Source organism: Melozone crissalis, unplaced genomic scaffold (assembly GCF_028551555.1).
Source record: "Melozone crissalis strain CALT ecotype California unplaced genomic scaffold, PUWL_Pcris_2 ptg000004l_1, whole genome shotgun sequence".
Taxonomy (NCBI): domain Eukaryota; kingdom Metazoa; phylum Chordata; class Aves; order Passeriformes; family Passerellidae; genus Melozone; species Melozone crissalis.
The window spans coordinates 44867628-44887902 of record NW_026535782.1 but is presented as its reverse complement, the minus strand read 5'-3'; the positions used below and the strand labels follow the sequence as shown (position 1 = coordinate 44887902).

The window sequence follows — 20275 nt, the reverse complement described above, 5'->3', positions numbered from 1 at the left end:
GTTGCTACCTGCAGATGTTTTCAAGGCATAGGAGCTTATAGGACCTTGAGCTGTTCAGAAATAGATGTGAGAGGAGTGCTGGGTGGCAGGAGGGAGCAGGGGAGGATGCTGCCTGGGAGGTGGAACCAGGGATGTGTGGGTTGGTGGGGCACTCAAAATTGTCTTTTCTGATGAAATAGGAGAAGGCACACCCCAAGAGGAGTCAGCTGCCCCCTTGCCAAGGGTGGGGAGACAGGGCCCAGAAGGGTCCAACCCTTTGGGATGTGCTTTGTGTTGGCCTCCCACAGCCCTCTCCCAGCTCTTGTGTGTGGGATGCGAGTTGCTCTGTGCAGAGACCTCTCCCTGCATCCTGATCTGGCATATTTTTCCATTTAGACATTTAGACGTGAGCTCAGGAAAATACAAGTCTGTGCCAAAAAGCTTTTTTTTTTTTTTCCCTTTTTTTTAAAATTTTTTCTAAGCACATACTGAACTTTTAACTGCATGGAATTAGAGGGTGGAAGCGTGCATTTGAAGTTAAGCACAGGTACAGAGAAGGGCTGGAGGAGGAAGTTAGAGCACTCACTCACCTGCAGCCCAGGTAAGGTGCTTGTGCAGCAGCTGAGCTGCTCTTGATTTCCCATATCTTTCAGGCAGAATCAAGCTGAGCACCATGGTTAGATTAGTTTAATTAAGGCATGTGCTTCCAAAGCATGTAACTAGGTGACTTACGTGCTCTGTGTCTGCTCTGGAGCACAAAATTACTAAATTCTCCTGGTTGGTACCTGCCTTTGTACCAGAGATAAATCAGTGTATATGCCAGTGATGTGATGCATTTGGCTAACCCATTTTCACACAGTGCTGTTTGAAAAGTGAAATATTTCTTGCAGATGTCACATTGTCTTGTGGATTATCACACCCTTATAACTCCGTGTTCCTTTTTCCTCTTTGGCACACAAGCAGTATTTAAAAGAAAAAACCCAGCCCTTCACATGGTGCACAGATTCTTGGAGGGTATTTTTAACCTATTGCACTCAGCCATATTTGGTTCTCTTCTCAAAATACAAATTTCCTGACATGCTGAGATATGCAGTGATGATTTTTTTTCCCTCGGAAAAAGGAATGTAATATGTTGTGAGCAAACTCCATATCCTCATCTAGGGACTGAAATTGGACTTCATAGAAAATTTCCCTGCTTCTGCGGAACACTGATTCCCTTTCCTCTTGGGATTTATTGCACCAAATAGCCATGCTCATTTCTATTTCTCTGGTGAAATCTGCAAGACTGGGAAGGGGGAAAAAATGCAATTTTATAGTGCAATTATCTGAGTTCCTGTAAATATTTTTATTTGCTCTGCTCCTTACTGTGGTGGGGCAGATTTTTGAGTTTCTGTCCTTCACAAGAGGAGGAAAAAGTGTGAACCTCTGAGCCCCCTGTTCAGCCCCAGCTCTCTGCTTTTCTGTTTGCCCAGCAGATGTTACAGGAAGGCAGTGTACAAGACTTTCTTCATTTCTCTGATCCAAACTGTGTTCACTCATGCAAAACATAACCTTGAATTGACTTTTCCTTTAATTATATTCCTAGAACCAAGTTATATCTGTAACTACATGCAGTTTTACTGTGTGATTTGCCTCTCCCCTTCTGCTCAGACGCTCAGCAAGAGATGAAAAAACTCTTACTGATCACTTTTTTCCAGGTATTTTGTGCCTCAAAAGAGGGTCCCTCCTGCTCTGAAGATGACCTGGGAAGCAGTCACCTTCCAGGAACAAATACACCCCTGCTTCCCCCCTTTTCCTCCTCTAGCTCCCAGCACTCTCATGACAAATGAGCTGGGCTAGGAAATTGTTTTGTGTGAGCTGTGGGAGATGATCTTCTGTCCTTATCAGCCTCCTTACGTGGCCGTGGCACGTCTGGGGAGAGCAAAAGCCTTGGAAACAAATGCAGCCTGGTCTTGAGGTGACAGTGATGTGTTGCAATAGAAAAACTATGGAAGTGGCAGCTCAGCCAAAGATGTCACATTTCAAAAAGAGGTTGTTCATTTACGTGCCTGTGAGATTTGGGAACCCAGCGTCCTAGGGAGAGTCAGTGGCCTCAGGGCTTCTCTGTCCTTCGGCACTTCTGAAGTCTCTCATCCCCCCTCAAGAATATTAATATCAGAGCTATGTAAAGCCAAGTCCTCAAAAAGGGAAATAAATGCATAAAGAGCTATAAATAGGAAAAGGATATTCCAGAGTCAACATCTTCTTAAATAATTTTTCTCAGGGTATAACTTTTTGAGGTAAAGTTGTACATTTAAAATGTAAAATATTTGCCTACTCTGCAGCTAATGCAGGCTTTTTTCCTCCCTTCCTCCATGAAAAGGGACCACAGAAGGAAAGGCAAGCAAGAGAGTTGCAGTGACCTTCAAGGTGTTCAGCTGCAGTTATTTTATTAGTTTTCTTCTGAAACACTACTTGAAGCTATGGTTTTTACTTGTGGTTTGGCATCTTTCTCTTGGTTCCCAAATAATTCTTAGCATAGATGGAGTGAACTATGTGCTGCATGCTTCATCTCCAGCTTGGGCAGCTCTTGCTGGGACATGGGGCTGTCCAGGTACTGTGGAGTCAAGGACCATGTTTCTGATAGTGCCCAGACTTTGTGAGGATGTGGCTCAGAATCCCAACATTGACTTTTGGGGGCACTTTTGTATGTTTTTTTGGCAGAACAGCTGACACCCAAAGGTGTAGCAATTTGATACTGTTAAAAGTGAGACCAAGCAGTCCGGTTTCTGATTTCTGACCTCGCTCACAGCTAACCTTCACTTTAGCTGCAAAATCCCCCACTTTCAGCACTGAGCACAAGGTGCCCATTGCATCGGCGGGAGATGCTGGAGACTTCCTGGGGCATTCCATCCTTAGCATCCCTCTCCATCCTTAGCATCTCAGTGTTGGGACATCCCCTCTCTCTACCCAGGCCAGTGCATCAGCCAGAGCGGGACGTGGTCCTGTGCCCGACTCCTGTCCTCTTTTTGGGATTGCACCATGTGAAGGATGGGAGGAGAATTCGCCAGCTGGGTGCACTGACCTCGTGGAGCCCCATGGATGAGCATGGCTCATAAATCTCACTTTCCAAATAGTCCTGCCCTGGAGACAGGATGAGACATCTTGATTTAGACCTGTTTGAAAATTGCTGAGCTGGTTTGCTCTCCCATTCTTTCCTATCCTTCTCTCTGTACGTATTTACATTCTCCCACACATATGCCCACGCACACACCCTCTCCCCCCTGCTCCCTGCCTGTCTCTACCTGCGACCGCGATGCTGCTCGTGTGCCTGGCACTGATGTGTGTGTGCTCCGCAGGCCGTTCATCGTGCTGCCGCCGCTGATGGAGTGGATCCGGGTGGCGGTGGCTCACGCGGGGCACCGGCGCAGTTTCTCGGTGGACAGCGATGACGTGCGCCAGGCGGCCCGGCTGCTGCTGCCGGGAGTTGACTGCGAGCCCCGGCAGCTGAAGTAAGTCCCGGGATGCAGATGGGCTGTGCGGAATGTGTTTCTCTCTGCCGGGGAGCGGCGGGCGGGCGCGGGGCTCTGTGGTTGCTGGGAGGCGCAGGGACGCTCGGCGCTCGCCGGGTGTGTTGCAAAATCAGCCCCGGGTATTTGCTCACATCGGTGAGCTGGTTGCATAGTAATGGGTGCCTGACTATCTCACAGCTCGATCGAGCCCGTAATCTGCTCATCAGAGCTGACATGGTGATGTTTGGTTTTTTTTCCCTCTTCCTATTAGATTCTGCTTGCTAATGAGGGGCTGAAACCTTCTGCTAATTGTCTGATTCATGTTGCTTTGCTATAAAATACCGAAATGTAATTGGCAGGCCTGCAGATATTTTTCAGGGCTTTGTTTTCAGCATTAATGCTTAAGGGCACATTTAAACTTAGAGGTAAGACTACTTCTCAGAGTAAAATTGTATTTTTCATGCTAATGTCAACTCAAATTACAGCCTAGATAATTTGACATTTTCATGTATCAGATGTGACCTTTTGGTTTTCTAATGAAGTCCTAAAGTATTTATTGCCAGGATATGTTTTTAATGTCTGTTTTGCCTTATTATTATGTACTTGATAAAAGTATGTTCTAGAACTGTTCTGGAGTCAAGAATATGTTTGGTTTTGATGTTCGTATGAATAGGCATTCTGAATCTGTCAAAGCAGAAATGATTCACTGCTATCCTGAATATGTACCAAAGCCTCAACTTCCAGCAGTCTGCCTCTCAATACAGCAGTAGATGCATTCTTTCCTGCAACACAGAAAGCAGAGGGCTAATTTACATGATTAGCTGTGACCTGCATGGGAGCAGCTGCCTTCTCTTGACTCTGGCCTTGACGTGCTCTTTCGACAGAGAGTATAATACTTCACTTCCTGATCTACATAGTCTTTTTATAGTCACAGCTATTTAATTTTTAATTGAAAAAATATATGGAATTTCAGAAGCCATATCATGAGCATTTCAGATTTCAGACCTTGGCTGTAATTGCTTCCCTTTGGTGTGCCCACCATGGCCCTTCCCATTGGTGTGCCCCTATGGTTTCCAGAAGTGCTGCATTCTGTGTCCCTGCTGACTTGTCAGGACCTAGAGATACAGGTACAACACTGTCTGAAGACCTGGTACTTGGATCTGAAAAGGCACAATTAATTTAATACCTCTCCAAGTATTTAGGTAGGATTACAAATAAGGCAGTAATGTTTCTATTCTATATGCTCTATCTTAAAAATTAAGGTAGATACACTAAAATACCCGTGGTTAAAAAAAACCCCACAATATACGACCCAAAATTTTATTTTGATGGTGTGTGCGTGTATACATGTATATATATATATAAAAAAATCTTACCAACTGTTATACAATTTTAGTTTTTTATTAGGAAGTTTCAGAATAATTTGAACTTGTGGAGATTTGTATTATACTGCAGAAGAATGTATTAATCATGGGGAACAAACCAGCGCTTAAAGTTGCCATCAAGAATTAATTTCATAAAGAATACAAATGATAGTTGCCCTGCTTGTCTTAAAAGTGGGAATGAGCCTGCAGAGCATAGCCTGAGATTGATCAGACGAGAATGAAAAGGGAAAACTATTCCTGAGGCAAATTCTAGATTTTAGAAACCAGCCTTTGCAGTGTGTCTGTATTTGACTGCAGGGGCTGGATTCATCCACTGATGCCCCAAAATGACAATCTCTCTGCTGTGCTGGCAGATGAGTGTTCATGTACCTTGGGTTTTATTTTGAGGTCTGTGCCTACTGCTGGTGTAGTGCAGCAGGTTCTTTGCATGGCTGCAAATAAGTCCCTGGCTGCCTGTAATCCTGAGATCAAAGGGAAGACTGAGCTTTTCTGAAGAGCAATGTGAGTCATCAGGATGTTAATTTGGAACTTTGCAGCCTGTAATTTTTTATTTGTATTCAGCAGACCCTCAGCACTCCTGAGTTTCATAAGCCAACACCAACCCTTCATTCCTCCCCATTAGGGAGGGTGACTTTCCAATTCTTAACTCCTCAAGGAGCATCAATTCCATAAATTTTAACACTGGGGGAGGGAATACAACAAATTTGCAGGGGATGGCTTTCCAAGTAAGCTGCATGACGGATGGAAGCTGGAGGATTTTAAGTGCTAGCTTGATAAATTTTGTGACTTCCATGGGAAAGGTTTATTAAGTAGAACCTTGAAAATAGTTCATTTTCTAGGCTTTTTGCAGCATTCTTCAGTTTCTGAAACACAGAGACATGAACCCAAAAGTTCCCATGGTCCCAGGTGACACTGCATCATTCCACAGTGTTGGTTCACAACCTGTCATTGCAAGTGCATAAAGCAAAATCAGCTTCCATGCAGCTTCCGTGGAAAAACATGCATATGGGGAGAGGGAGAGATTGGCAGGATCTCAAAGGCTATGAAGTTCAGGATCAGTTTGCATAAAACCCAAATGTTTAGCTTCTTATCTGAGCTACAGCATGGAGGTCTCCCTGTAAATCCATGTGACACTTCCTGGCATAGCCACATACTCCAGCAGTGAGATTCCCATTCTGTGGCTTTGTAAATCATCCCTTCTTTCTTCCTGCCTTTCACTCCTCTTTTTTGCCCTTTTTCTGAGCCTTTTAAAAAACCCATCACTTTAATTTCTTGCGATGTTTTCCTCTTCTGAAAGAGGAGCTGCTCTTGCTCTGTGTAGAGGAGTGAGGGAAGCTGGAATCAGTCAGGAGCTGCTTGTCTCCTTGCTGATCTCTTTTCATTTTACAGGAGCAGATGTGCCAGAAAGTTTCTTCCTCTGGTCAGCTCTGGGAGATGAGCAGGATGTAAGCACTCACCTTCCCCCAGGAGTGAAGGATTTAGACAGACCAGTTGTTTCTACCTTTTGCAAGGAGATGGCTTTCACAGATGGGTTCAGTGCTGGATGCACAGCAGCTCACTGAGACAGAAAGCCAGGTTGTGTTCAGGATATTGTCACAGTGGGAACAGCACACCTAAATAAAGCCTCATCTGTACCCACCTGAGGCAGCAGGATGTAGTCAGTTGAGGTGGCTCTCTGCTGACATGAATCATGAATAGGGTACTCTGCTACCTATTCTAGACCTTTTATTATTGAAGGTGTGAAAGTAATTGGTTGTCTGAAAGAGGCCTGGTGGTAAAAACTATGTTGAACTGTTTTTCTATTGTAATAAGGTAGCATCACTGCTCAGCCTGCACAGGCACTATCTGGCTGCAAACAGATGTCGGCTTCTCCTCATCATCACATCTACAAGGGGTCCCTTTCCCCTTGCTCCAGCTAAACATGACAAGCTCTTTGCACATCTTTCCTTCCTCCATTCTGTGGGATGTGTGTTTGAAACAAACCCCAGTGTGTTAGACATGTGGTGGGGAGGATCACTGGTGCATGACTGCATCTGGGGGCTGGAGGCTGATGGCAGAGAAGCAGAGAGAGAGAGGAACATCCTGTGTTGCTCAGCTCAAAGGCTGCTGTGCCTTTTATCAGGGTCAGGAGCTTCATTTCTGGTGGCAATATATCGTGGCCATCCTGGAGGATGTAAAGATGCTGGAACACCTGTGAGATGTGTCCATCAGTGCCAACAGAGGCCACCACCCAAGAACTTTAGTGAATACTTTGCCTCTGGTTTGGGGGGAGAAAGTCCTGCTGGAAAAGGAAAAAATGAACAATAGCAACAAGGTTATGAAAATGGAAAAACAGTAATAAAAGAAGAGAAAATTATGCAGCTTAATGCACTCAAATCAGGATGACCAAATAACCTCAATTCCAACGATGAGAAAGAGCTGCCTCACAAAATCAGGGGGTCAGAGGGAAATATTTTTAACAAAGCCTGGAGTGATGCCATAACTCTAAGGATTAATAATAGTAATGCCCAACATTTGAAAAGGATGAGAAATGATCCAAGGAAAATTCCAGGCAGTTAGTGCAAGGCCTCTGAATGTTTTTTCAAGCAAAGACTGATTAAAGACATGTTGTTGAGGGAAAAATGGGATAAAATGTGACACAGATTTTCTAAAGATAGATCTTGCCAGGCTAATCTAATAACTTTTTTGATAAGATAACTGATTTTCTACCCCAAGGAAATTCAGTAGAATTTCATCTCTTTGGACTTGAGTGAAGATTTGATACAGTCCATGCAGGGATCTATTAACACAAGAAGATGGGGGTTAGTTAGGAAATTGGAAAGTGAGCAGGGGCTGGCTTCAAGAGAGGTGGCAAGGGCTGGGCTGGCTGAGAGGGGCTTGCAAGCAGGGACCTTCAGCTCTCATTCTTAAAAACTGGTAATTTTTAATTTTCAGAAAGGGTTTTGGCACAAATCATAGCAGTGTACTCATGAAGTTAAAATTTGCTGATGCCATGATGCTGAGAGGCATTGTCCTGACAGAGGAAGTTTGGGAAATCATCCAGGAAAAAGTGGATGACCTTGAGGGCTGGGACAGAATAAATGGGATGCAATGCAGTTTTCCACAAATGGAAATGCAGTTCTCCACAAATTGAAGGCAAATGTATTTTTTAAATAAAAATACACAAACTGAGGTGTATATGTAACATATACACTATATATGCATCTTAATATATACTATGTTGAGAGCAGAGTGTTGGAAGGGTGGTGGTAAAGGCTGTAGAGCAGTATTTAATCTCAGAATGATTGTAAACCACAAAAGTAGATTTTTCCTCAGCCATGAAAAAAGCAAATGCATTTTGAATCTGCATTGGGAAAGGTATTTCCAGTAGAAACAGAAAAGTATTGGTGCCACGTGAAAGTGGTAGGAAGTGATGTGGAAGCACAAATCCTGTGTCCTGGTCAAAAAAATATTCCCTTTGGACCAGGTAGAAAGAACTGGGCTGGGATGATTTGGTTTTTTAACAGAATGTTCTCATGGAGACAAACATGAAGAAAGGGGCTTATTCAGCTGAGCAAAGTGTGTGCTGAGGGAATCTGTGGCTCTTGTCCAGAAATACATCAGGAGTAAACACTTTGGAAGGAAAAATACACTATTTAAAGGTCAGCATGGACACAAAAGTATGTGCATATTAGCAAGTCTTGCTAAGCTCAGGTTGAAGGTGCAGATGTAGCCAAGCTTTGCTGCAGCATAGGGCCAGGTTTATTGACCTCCAGCCCCGTGTGCTCCCTCAGCTGCTGCCCTTCGCAGGCAGGCTCACCCAGCACTCTGAGTTGCATTTGTAGCTGTGATCCAGAAAGATCTCTGGGCAAACACAGGGTCTGAGCACCTTGGAAAATCTGTCTTTAATTGAAAATCAGTCCTGATTTCCAATTAGCCTTGTCCTGAGAATACCTAAGTCTGCTTTTCTGTCTGGGACCATCCCTCTTAATGAAGGCTCTCTAGGAAAATTGGATTATCACTCTCAAAAGTAAGTATTATTTGAGCATCCTTGGCTCATTCAAGAGAACTTTCTTAGAACTATGGAAAGGGGAAAATACAGTGATGTAAAGGGAAGATTTGTTACTTTGTTGTTTTGGAGTAGTCTGTACCATTTGCTGTGTCATCCTACTACTATACCACATGTGTACAATTCTGACTTGGAAGTGAAAGAAGAAGAGTTGCATTTAATGTTTTATTTTTGGAAATCTTGTGCTTGTACTAGAGCATGGAAATATAAATGGACTTTATTAAATAGAGATTAGAAAACAGAAAAAAATATTTTCACTGCTCTTCCTTCTTTCTTAAAATTTGTTGGGTAAAGGGGTTGAATTTCTGGAGAAAGAGAGAGAGTATAAAATTGCCAAGAAATTCCGCTATTTCATTAGATACAGTCACCTTCAAGTAGGAATGGTTAATGTTTGCCTAGTTTCTTGAATGTCCTTGATTTTCCTACAAATTTTCACTAATCTTTTAACACCAGCCATGGCTATTGCTGTAATTAGATACAAAAATGTGAGCAGTAGCAAACAAGCTACTTGACAAAATCCAGCAGTCCCTTGGGACAGATGGTGCCAGCAGATGAAGGAGATTTTATTACTTAGAGTTAGAGCACAGGTTTCTGAGGTGAATCTCAACCTGTCCTGCCAAATGTCTGCTTGAAGACAGCAGTAATAAAATTATTGAAGGGAAGGACCTTGGCCTCATATTCTCCTTCAATTTTAGGGGAGAATACATTTGCATTTTTAGGGCCTTTAGGATCCAACTTTCCTTTTCCCATTGCAAGCAATATCATTGCTGCTCTCTCATATGCTCTGTCCCTTTTATTGCATTCCTGATTGTCCCTGTACTACATTCCTGAATACAATGATCAGGATACAGATAACACACCATTTCCCACTCATTGGTGAAGACTTGTGCTATCTATTTATATGAAAGATGAGTCTGTACTGAAACTTTCCTATGGCACTGTGACCTTGTTCAAAATCTGAGCTCAGATTTAATTTTGAACATGGTTCCTGACCTATATACATAGAACCTGGAGTATTAAGAGTGTTTTGAAATACAGATTTGGGTCTTGATTTGATAGTCACATCACTTTTTTAATGTATTTTCCAGTATTTGTAGCCAGTTTATTCTCAGACCTTTGACAAGAATAACTGTTTGGATAATAAACATTTGGAGTATTTTTTTCTTGTCTTAATTTAACTCGTGATTAAAGTAAATGGAGATATTCTATTTCTGCAATAAAAAGTAGTGCTCTTCATCACTTTGATCAACATGTTTGTGCCTACATTTTCCTCTCTCCAAAACTGAAAATGCAAATAATTGTCTCAATATAGTATTTATATTGCAGTTCTATTAATATCAGCATTATAGTCCTTGGTAAAGCACCACATTGGAAAAAAAAGTGCTCACAAATTTAAATCAAATTGTCTGCTGCTCCCACTCTTGTTGTTTGTGTCTGTAGTCTCACTGAAGAGCCCCAGGCAAGGAACAAGACCCTTTTGTGCTATGGGCTGTGCAGGCCAGATCAAAACGGTGATCCATGACACCAAGAAATTCAGCATTGCAATTCATATTGCTGCCTGAAAGACAACTCCTTCCAGGCTTCCAACCAGCTGAACTATAATTTCTGACTCAAGACCTCATTTATATTTAGGACAAACTGGATGAATTCTACAAAGCTAGAGAGATGGGCCTTATTAATAGATTATCACTCTTTGAGTTGAAAGGGCTGGTGATGGAGTCCCAGGTGAGCAAACAAGGTTCTGGTGCTTGGCTGTCACTGTAGTGATCTGCTCATCTGAGCCATGGAGAGCGTTTGTCCTGCTGCTCGTCACAGACTGCACTCCATCTCTTTTGAACCAACTGCGTCTACCAGTTACGATGGAAACACTTTGCCTTTGAATCATCCATTTTCCCAAACGTATTCAACCCATGAGTAACTTATTAAAGATCTGCACAGACTCCCTCTTAGCCAGTTGGAGTGAAAATGAAAAAAACCAACATCCCTTGTGTTTAAAGCACTGCTGTAGAAGCGCTATATTATGTTTTTGTAATGTGAGTTTGGGAAAAGAAAAATAATTTGCTGTACTGCTAGGACTCATTACAAATGAAGAAGATTATCTTTGACTCCTTTCAGATGTTTGAGTACTTCAGAGTATGATGGAGTGTTATGGTCACCCTGCAGTGTTTGACAGTGACCATTTGCAAATAATTCATGTTACCATGGCACTCCCCATATAAAGCCACAGTCCATTTAATTATGTGCAGTGGCAACACTGTAATGATCTTGAAGATAACAGCTGTAGAGGCAGTATCTGTCAGGAATTAAAAGAGGACTTGGATAAAATTGTATTGTATTGTGAATTAAAAAATATGGTCACAATTTTACTGCAAATGTAAAATTGCAATAATTTCATTTGTTTCTTATTTTCCTTTATTTTTAAAGGCAATTGTTGGCTTGCTTCACACTAGGGAAGGGAAGGGAGTTGACAGGCTCTGTGATTGAACCCCAGAATTGGAGGAGTGAATTTGCTGTTGAGCACAAGGCCTATGATAAGTGTGTATTATTAATTCAAACATATAATTTCTCAATTCTGGGAATGAGAGCATTATGCAGTGGTGATGGTGGTGGTGCCAAGCAGCCTGCCCAGCCCCATAGGTGCTAAATAGGGAAGTTCAGAATGGACTGTGTCTGTAGAGAGGGGTTATCAGTCTCAGAGGATGTTGGTCAGTCCTACTTTTGTCACTGTATCATCTCTGGGAGACCTCAAAGTTTGCCTGACCCAGTCAGCAACTGGTGTGGTGATGTCCTACCATCCTGAGACTGTCCCTAGGTAGAAGAGGAGCAGAAGAGCATTGTCCCTGCATGATCCATTGGGCATTGTTCCTCCCATCAGCCTTCCCAGCCCCTTTGATGAAAATGCACCTTTTCTGCAGGGTGAGGTCTTGGGGAAAGGATGACCTGTGTGAATGCTGATGGCTGGCAGACTCTGGCAACAAACCATGGTAGCCTTGGAGGGGACATCCTGCCGTTGGGCTGGTGTCAGCCTCCTATGCACTTGGAAAGATCACAAAGACTTTTTGGCAAAAGGGCCCCATGCTGACAGTGCAGCTGGGGAGGGCTCCAGCTCTGCATGCACATATGCTCTGTTCCCTTGCTTAGCAGGCACAGTTTCACAACTCTAAAAAGTGACCCTGTATATGTAGCTGACTTTACTTGTTCCCCGTCAGCCTTGTATTTCAAGCTTTTTCCCATCCCTTTCCCACCTCTTCAGAGCTTGTCAGTATGTTTGCTTCAGTCCAAAATGAAAGAGTCTCAAGTGAGTCAAACCTGGGAGTATATTCACTTCCTCTTTTTTTATCTTGCATTCTTTAATGCTTGTGGTTCTGGATGGTGTCCACGATGGAGCAGTGTCCCCTTACACAGTGTAATATGGAGCAGACACCCTCTGCTTCTTTTTGGAATCAATATTATGCAGTGAATGGTAAGAAGGAGAACTTGGGAGAAAATGCAGTGCTGTGTTGGCTTAGGTTTGATTTTTGATGGGTTTGGGGTTTTTTTTACTTTTCCACTTTTCATTTTTAAATGCGACATCTCGGTCTGTCTGCTGTGCAATCCTCCCAGCTGGCCTTCTCCAGTGTTGAAAGTGATGCTGTGCTTTTCTATTTGTACTTGTAGCTCCTGATCATTTTTTGATGTCTCTTCACTGCTTTTTATCAGTACATGTTAAATCTCTTTTTCCTTAACTCATTAATCTCTCTGGCTTTTCGAGAAGTTGCTTTCTGTTCTCATGCTCTGCTCCTTTCCTTTGTGTCATGCTTCTGTTCTAATAAACTCACCAGTTTGATCACTATGCAGTTTATTAGTCAACATATGGCAATACTCACAGTGGTCCTGTTTGGGGTATAAAAAAGGCAGTGGGCCCCTGGTACTAAGTTGTGGTTTCTTGCTTTGTGGAACTTGGTCTAGCTCAGAGTTCGTCAGCGCTGGTGTGCTACCTGCTGTGCTGCCCAGGCATTCCTCTTCATCCACGTTCTTGTTGCGTTGTTTTTACAGCTGTAGCACCCTGCAGCCCTTGGAGCAAGACTCTTATCCCCCCAGCTGATTGAGGAGTACTGATTTGCTGATACTAAATATCAACAAGAATTTATGGCTCTCCTTCCTCGACTATAGTAAGCAGGTGAACTGACTCACTTTCAGGAGACCAGAGCCAGTTCATGGAGGAGTTCCTGATGATTTTTGAAGACATGCCAGAGTAGAGATCTGGGGAGCCCATACAGGCTAGGTGAGACAGGTCCTTGTCCTCTTTCCTCCTTTCTGTGGGTGTGCAACCCAGGTCAAAGTTTGGCTTTTTTTTTGAAGAGGAGATGATCAGCTATCATTTTCACGCACTGAGCTGGGCTGACATCAGTGGAGCTCTGTTGGAGTCTGACCCATTTTATTCAGTGTATGTTACATACCTCAGTACAAATGATGAAGCAGTGAATTAACACAGGCAGTGATTCACAGCAGCAGACACCTCTGCAGAGGATGTCCAATCTTTCCATAGCTGCACTTTGCTGAGGAACCACCTTGTTTCCAGCCCAAAATCATCTGGGAATGCCATCTGCAGCTGGGAGGTCTCTCCTCCATGCACCAAAACCCCCACCACCTAACTTCTGAGCATGCTTTATCTTTGCCATGCCATAAAGGAGGGCACAGATGATCTCCAGCATCTCATGCTATGGGGACAGCAAGCACCAAATGTTGCTGTAGCTCTTGTGTTAGAAATGTGCCATGTGGTGTGAATGCATTTAGCCTCGATTGCTCCCATGGATCTCAGTGTCAGTGAGCTCAGCCCTGCATATGTCTGTGCTGGTTTTGCTTTTTACTTAAACTCAGTCAGAAAGTACTGCAGAAAACCCAGCCTTGCTGTGTGTTGCTTTCTCTCTCTCTGCTGTGGGCACGTTGCTGGTGCAGAATCTGTTATAGCTGTTGCAGTGTGTTTATTGTGACTGAGTGTTGTGCATTAATCTTGCAGCATCCTGTGGTGACGGAATGTCATCCTTGTTCCCCGAGTGGTGATATTCCAAGCACACCTTTTTTGCATTCTTAGGACATGAATTTTTTTATCAGTCAAAACCCAAACTGAGCAGTCGAATGAGCATCAACAAAACACCTGGTGTCCTCCAGACTGGTTGTGGCCCAGAACAGCAGAGAGCAAGTCTGACATCAGATACTGGTTTCAGACCTGTAGGAGCTTTGATCAAAACACTTTGTATTTTGCATTTCACTTTCCTTCCTCTCTTGAAAGAGGAAGAGCAGCAGCTATTGCTGCATGCCACTGCTTCTATATAAACAGTGTATTTGTTGCATAGTGCTGTTAAATATTAAGCAGTGTTATATATTTTATAAAGGTCTGATAAAGCACTTTGAAGAAGAAATTTAAATGATAGTGATGTGCTGTTTCTGTTTCTCTTTTGATTTGCTGGGGTTTTTTTACATATGAAATAGAAAAACAAATATTTGATGTATGCTTGACTTTTTCACTTTTGATCTCTATTTTGTTTTTCCTTCAATAGTAGCCCATCATTTTCTGACCTAGCATTTTTGCAGATTTAAAGCGGTGTTTTTCCAAAGAGTCCTTTATCCAAGTTCACACCAAAAGCGCTGTGTATTTGGACTTCACCCTCTGCCCCAGACACTCCTCAGCATGAAAGAAAAGCAAATCTATCTTTTAGCAAGATGAAACCAACTTGGATAAACATTAGATTTGAATTGCCTGGCTCTCTCTGGAGCTGTAGATTCACATCTTGGCTAAATAACTCCTAGCCTTTCTTTCATTTGAAATGAATATCAGTTCACAGTTTGAAGACCTTTGGAATAAAACCTTAAAAGAATGACATCTCGTCTGTTAGACACAGCCAGAAAGGATTTCTGTTTTGCCATGACTGCCTGGCAAGTCCATGGGGGACTTAGGCATATGTGGCCCTGTTTGCATCACATGGACCAGAGGTTCTGCTCAACCTCAGCCAGCCTGTGATTCTGTGACTTGCACTTTGTGCTCCAGAAAAGCTTCCCATTTACTGGGACTATGCTGGTAAGATCCTTGAAGGTGTTTGGAGTGACATTATTTTCTCTTTGGTCTATTGTCAACGATTATACATCCATTTGATGTAAGTTCAAAGCTTACTGAAGTCACTGGAAGTTTTCAGGGATCAGGGGAATTGGATAACCTTGCCATGCAGAGACAAAACTTGTGGTGAGAATGGATTGTGCATTGCCTAAACAGGGAAACAAAATCAAGTGAAAGCTGCACTTTTTCCCACCAGTTTTTATTGAAATTTATAACTTGTCCCATGAAAGGTAGACCAAGGGCAGTCTCCCATTAGCTTGCATTGTCATTTCCCATTCAGCAATTTCCTTGCACATGCAGGTCAAAGGAGAATGGATGCGTGCATGACCTAAATCCTTCAAAACCAGGGCACAGTATTATTTTCCTCGGGAGGTCTGTCCTCTGCCTGTCCTCTGAGGGAGCTGGTTTCTCGCCCTGCAGGATCGACGACTGTTTCTGTGCCTCTCGGAAGCTGGATGCAGTTGCCACCGAGGCCAAGTTCAAGCAAGACCTGGGTTTCCGGATGCTCAACTGCGGCCGGACGGATCTGGTTAAGCAGGCCATATCCCTGCTGGGGCCGGATGGGATCAACAGCATGAGCGAGCAGGTAACGGCATGGACATTCATGGAAGCAGCTGTGCAATGGGAGAGTTTTGTCTGCTTGTCACAGGAAATGAGCCCCAGCTTTCAGCTCTACATAGACAGGACCCTAATGCTTCCCCTGCATTGAGTTAAAGCACTGCCAGGTGAACATCCACATTAAGTGAGGTCGTTTTGAGTTGTATCAATTTGCCTGTACTAAGGTAACTCAGCATGAGGGTGACTGCATCCCCTGAAATATTCTTAACAGTGAACTGAGTCGAGTGAAGGCAGAGGAAGATCCCAAGGGAGCTTAGTGTTGAGCTGAATACCTTAAACTGCTTCAGAGCCGTGCACAGTGCTGTGAGACAGGGCTTTGTGAGGTGAGCAGCCTTGCACTGCACACAGCTCTGGGATCTGTCACCACTTCATGTGCACCACCCAGCCTGTCAGTGAATGGTAAATTGCTGATGCTGTTTAATGGATTTCAGTCCAGTTTGAACCTCACAGATGTGAAAGTGTCTCTGCAGTTACCCCTCCACTGGTTATCGTGGCCAACATCCACCAGTTGAAGAGCCTGAATTTCCTTGGAGTTACCCCTCTGTGAGGCTGGTGGCTGTGCCTGGGTTTAAAGCTGCCCTCTGCAGCTGCCTACTGGCAGCTGTCTGCAGGACCATAGTGCTCACCAAGGTGGTTCCCCCTTCCCAGAGGGAGATGATGGCTATGAATACTAACCTTTCCTTTTGAAATAGAGTCCCCTGACCTTTCTGGTGCCCCTGATGAAAGTTTATTGCTGCGTGTTCCCAGAGCTGTGCCATCATTTTTGACAGGAGCCAGGTGGCTGCCACCTCTCAGGTGGTCACGAGGGACAAGAGCTGGAGTGTTCATGGGTTTAGGTCTTCTGAGATGAAAGCTGTTCCAGGAATGTGAATTACATTGCTGTTCAGTGGCTTCAGTCTGAGTTAGTATTGTGGATTCATCTGAGAAAAGCTTTAGAAGAGGGCAATACTTCCTGAAAAAAATACAGTATTGAACTGCTCATTCCAAGGTTCATACACTTTAAAATTATTGTTATTTTAAGTTAGTCTGAACCTGGAAACTTTTCACAGCATATTTCCTCTGTCCTCCAGGCTGAAAACTGGGAACACTCTGGCTTGATTCATCAAAGTACCTAATCGTATGCTTAACTCTGAACACATGCTTTTACATCCTATTTGAGTGAAAGTTAAGCCTGTGCTTAAATGTCTCGCTGGATCAAATGTCCCACATCTTGCAGGATCCCACATCTTGCAGGACAGAGCCCTAGGTCATACAAAGCTGAAAGAAAGACAGTAATTTCACATTTTGCCAAAAGCCAAATGCCCCTTATGTTGACTGTACACATTGTTACTGTGTTCCTGTGTGTGCTTCGAACACTAATGATGGGCTCATTAAAAATCCATTCCTCCCACGTGCAGAGAGGGGTGAGTGGTGCTGCAGCACAAGGCTGAGCTGCAGGGCAAGCCTGGGGGGACTGGCAGAGGCAAAAGCAACTGGGACAGGAGTGCGAGTGAAGGGGAGGTTAAAATCCTCATTAACTCTTTAAAACCCTGACACTGCAGCATAACATTCTGGGCCCCTTTTAGTCAGTGTCAAGTCCTTGTTCAGCTGCAGCAGGGTCAGGACCTCTTGCATGGTTCCCAGGCTGAGCTTTTGCTCTGGATGTTGCCGCAGGACTCCTCACTGTGGCTGCCCACGTGCTGTGTCTTGCAGGGGGAGCCCCAGCACTGGGGCTCAGATTGGTTTTCAGATTCTTTTCTACAGATCTGATTAGACCCCTTGTGCTCAATGAACACTTGAATTAATTATCTAGTGATGCCACTTACAGAAACTGAAAAACCAGTTGAAGGAACATGTATTTAATTTTAAGCTGCTACCCCATCCTCATATTCCAAGGCCCAAGCACAATTTTTTTGTAATTTGTGTGGTCCTGTTTGTTCCCGTAGTGTTTACTGACTGCCAAAGGAAATCTTTTGCCACTGGCTGTGGCTGAAGTCCTTTCAAATTCTCTTTGCAAATACCTTCAAGTCACCCAAGAACTCTCCTTGCCTAGGGTGAACTTATTTTTTCTCAATAATGGCATGAGGACCCAAGTGCTTATTCCATGAGTACACTGCAGATTGGATCCTGTGAAATGCTCCATGTCTTTCAGGGAGGACCTAAGGACCTTGCAGGCATAAACATTATTTTATATTGTCTCTACAGGAGCAGCCTTCCCTTCATACAAACAAGAATACTGGGGTAGTTCAGCAAAAACAGTGGTGCTGGGCTCTTGCTAGGAAGAGCAGTGTCACAGCTCAGTGTCTGGCCAGGACAGGTACCTCCAGTTTCCCTGAAAATAACTTCCCTTCATAGCAGCACTTGGGTTAAAGAGCAAATGGACTGTGGTCTGACAGCAGATTTACTGGGGGACCTCGAGGCAGGCTGTAAACATGCATCAGAGGTAGCTGCATGCTTCAGGAGATTTACTGCAAAGCAACTGGTGGCTGTTGGTCAACCCACCCTAGTGTACTTAATAAGCAGCTTTTGCTGTTATAATTTGCAGTAGGTTTAATAATTTTGTTCATGGTTTCATCTGGACTCATTACCACAGCCACAGCAGTACTTCCCTAAAGGGAAATGGTGATCAGGCATAGCAGGTATTTCAGATTAATACAAATTGCATTGTGGTGATTCTGTAGTGAAGGGTTACTTAATCCACTTTTTCTCCAAGCAGGGCTGTGTTTTCCTAGAGCCAGTAATGTGCAACAAAGCTGTCTGGCATTTCATTTGAAATTAAGTCCATGTTTGCTAGGGAGTGCTATACAAAGCCTTGACATTTCCAGCCCCTTACAGTATCCATGTTGAAAAAGCTGTGCTCAAATCTGACTGATCTTAAAAGGAGCTTGAGATGTTTTAAAGGCTCTTTTAGTAATTGAAAAGTTAGGTTTTAAGACACTCTGATCATAGAAAACTGAATAGAATTCTTGTCTTTCTAAAATACCAGTGGAAATAATGGTTGCTTTGGTGAAAACACGTCTCTTTGGGGGCTCCAAAGACAAAAGTGCTCAGTTTAGTATACGATGGAGGTGAGACTGGCCTAGTTTCACTCACCATGCTGAAGACAACATGAAAAATACAAGCAGTAAGCACAAGTGACAACAAAAATGGAGATTTTTACCAAAATGTTTGACTTTTGCTAGTCTGAGGGGCATGTTTGTAGCAGAGGTAATGGCTTTCATTAAATACATGCTGTTAGTCTTGATGATATATACTTAAATAATTGTTTTTAAAAATCCAAGAGAGTTCTGTGTTAAATTTGTCAATTCCTTTGTTTTTTAACTCCAAAAAATGACTAGGGCATGACTCCACTGATGTATGCTTGTGTCAGGGGTGATGAGGCTATGGTGCAGATGCTGCTAGATGCTGGAGCAGATCTGAATGCTGAGGTGAGGACTTTTTGTTGGTTGTATCTTTTTTCTGTTGTTTGTTTACATCTTAAATTACTCCCTGGAAATACCTCCCTGTAGCGGAGCGAAAATCTCAAGCATGAAAAAGAAAACAAATCTGTTTTATCTGGGATTGGGACCACTTGAAATGATCAGTGAAATCAGATGGCATTAGGTTAACACTGGGATTCACTGCACAGAAGGGGTCCAGTCACTGGAGTTAACCCACAGGTAACAGTGATTTAGTTGTGTTTGCACACTGCAGATGAATACAGGCATTAATTGGCACTAGCCCTGAGCCCAGCTCTAATGCTATTACAAGGAGTCACTGAATCTCAGCTGACTTTAAATGAAGAAGGTGAAAGAAACACCCATCTGGTAACTTGCCAAAACTCAGCATTTCTATGCATATGGATGTTCCAAGTAAGCATCCCAGCACACAAGAGCCATATAGGTTCCATTGTTTTGTTTTACAAAGTGCCTTGGGCTAAAAACTGTTGGATGAGGAGCTTGAAGCTTCCAGAATATAAATGTCTCATTGATGAATGCATATCACAAACTCAGACAATCTGTCCACCAAACAGATTGTTGTCCAACCCCGTGCAATGCAGGTATGTACATTTTTTAAGAGTCATTTGAAAATCCGTGAAGAGTTATTTGTTAATGATTCCAGTTTCAAGTTGTTGAGGTCATGAGTAAATTAAGCTGTCTGCTTCACTTATCTGTGTTCCATCTGTTCTGTTTGGACTTGAGCGAGTTGATAAATTGGAGTCACTGCTTCAGACAGACGTTTTGCACTTTTAAAAAGTCCAGTTTAAAAAACAGAAACTGATGTCCGCCATAGGAGACTGACAGTGCTACTACCATGTTGTGAAATCAGCTGGTGATTTCAGTTCCCCACAGCCAAGCACAGGACCCTCAGAGCTGGCAGTAACTGAATGATTGAACCCCTAGTCAGACCAAAGACTGGATGGGCAGGGAGGTTGATCTCTTCCTTAACCCTGCCTCGTGGCTCAGATGTGAAGTGGCATTATTTGGTTCCTAGGATGAATTTTCATTAGGAGCAGTCCTCCCAATTGCTCCAGTAATCTTCCAGGCTTGAATCAAATGCAAATTTAAACAGTTTTCCTGAAACTGCTGACATATGAGAGAATAACTCCAGTGAGGAATGTGAACCTCCCCAATGCACTGCTGTAGAGTGTTTGCTCTAAAATCAAATGAAAACACTTTTGGACAAGAACTGTGAATAATTA

The 20275-nt window shown here is 43.3% G+C and overlaps 1 protein-coding gene across 2 annotated transcripts in view; it reads left to right on the top strand.

Moving 5' to 3' along the window:
* The window catches only part of ABTB3 (ankyrin repeat and BTB domain containing 3), a 162758-nt gene that overhangs the window by 113394 nt on the left and 29089 nt on the right, over nt 1-20275 (top strand). For both annotated transcript variants that reach the window (XM_054272957.1, XM_054272949.1), the window contains exons 4-6: nt 3318-3470; nt 15418-15583; nt 18933-19022. In XM_054272957.1, the coding sequence (XP_054128932.1) occupies nt 3318-3470; nt 15418-15583; nt 18933-19022 (409 nt within the window). The remainder of the gene's footprint in view (nt 1-3317; nt 3471-15417; nt 15584-18932; nt 19023-20275) is intronic.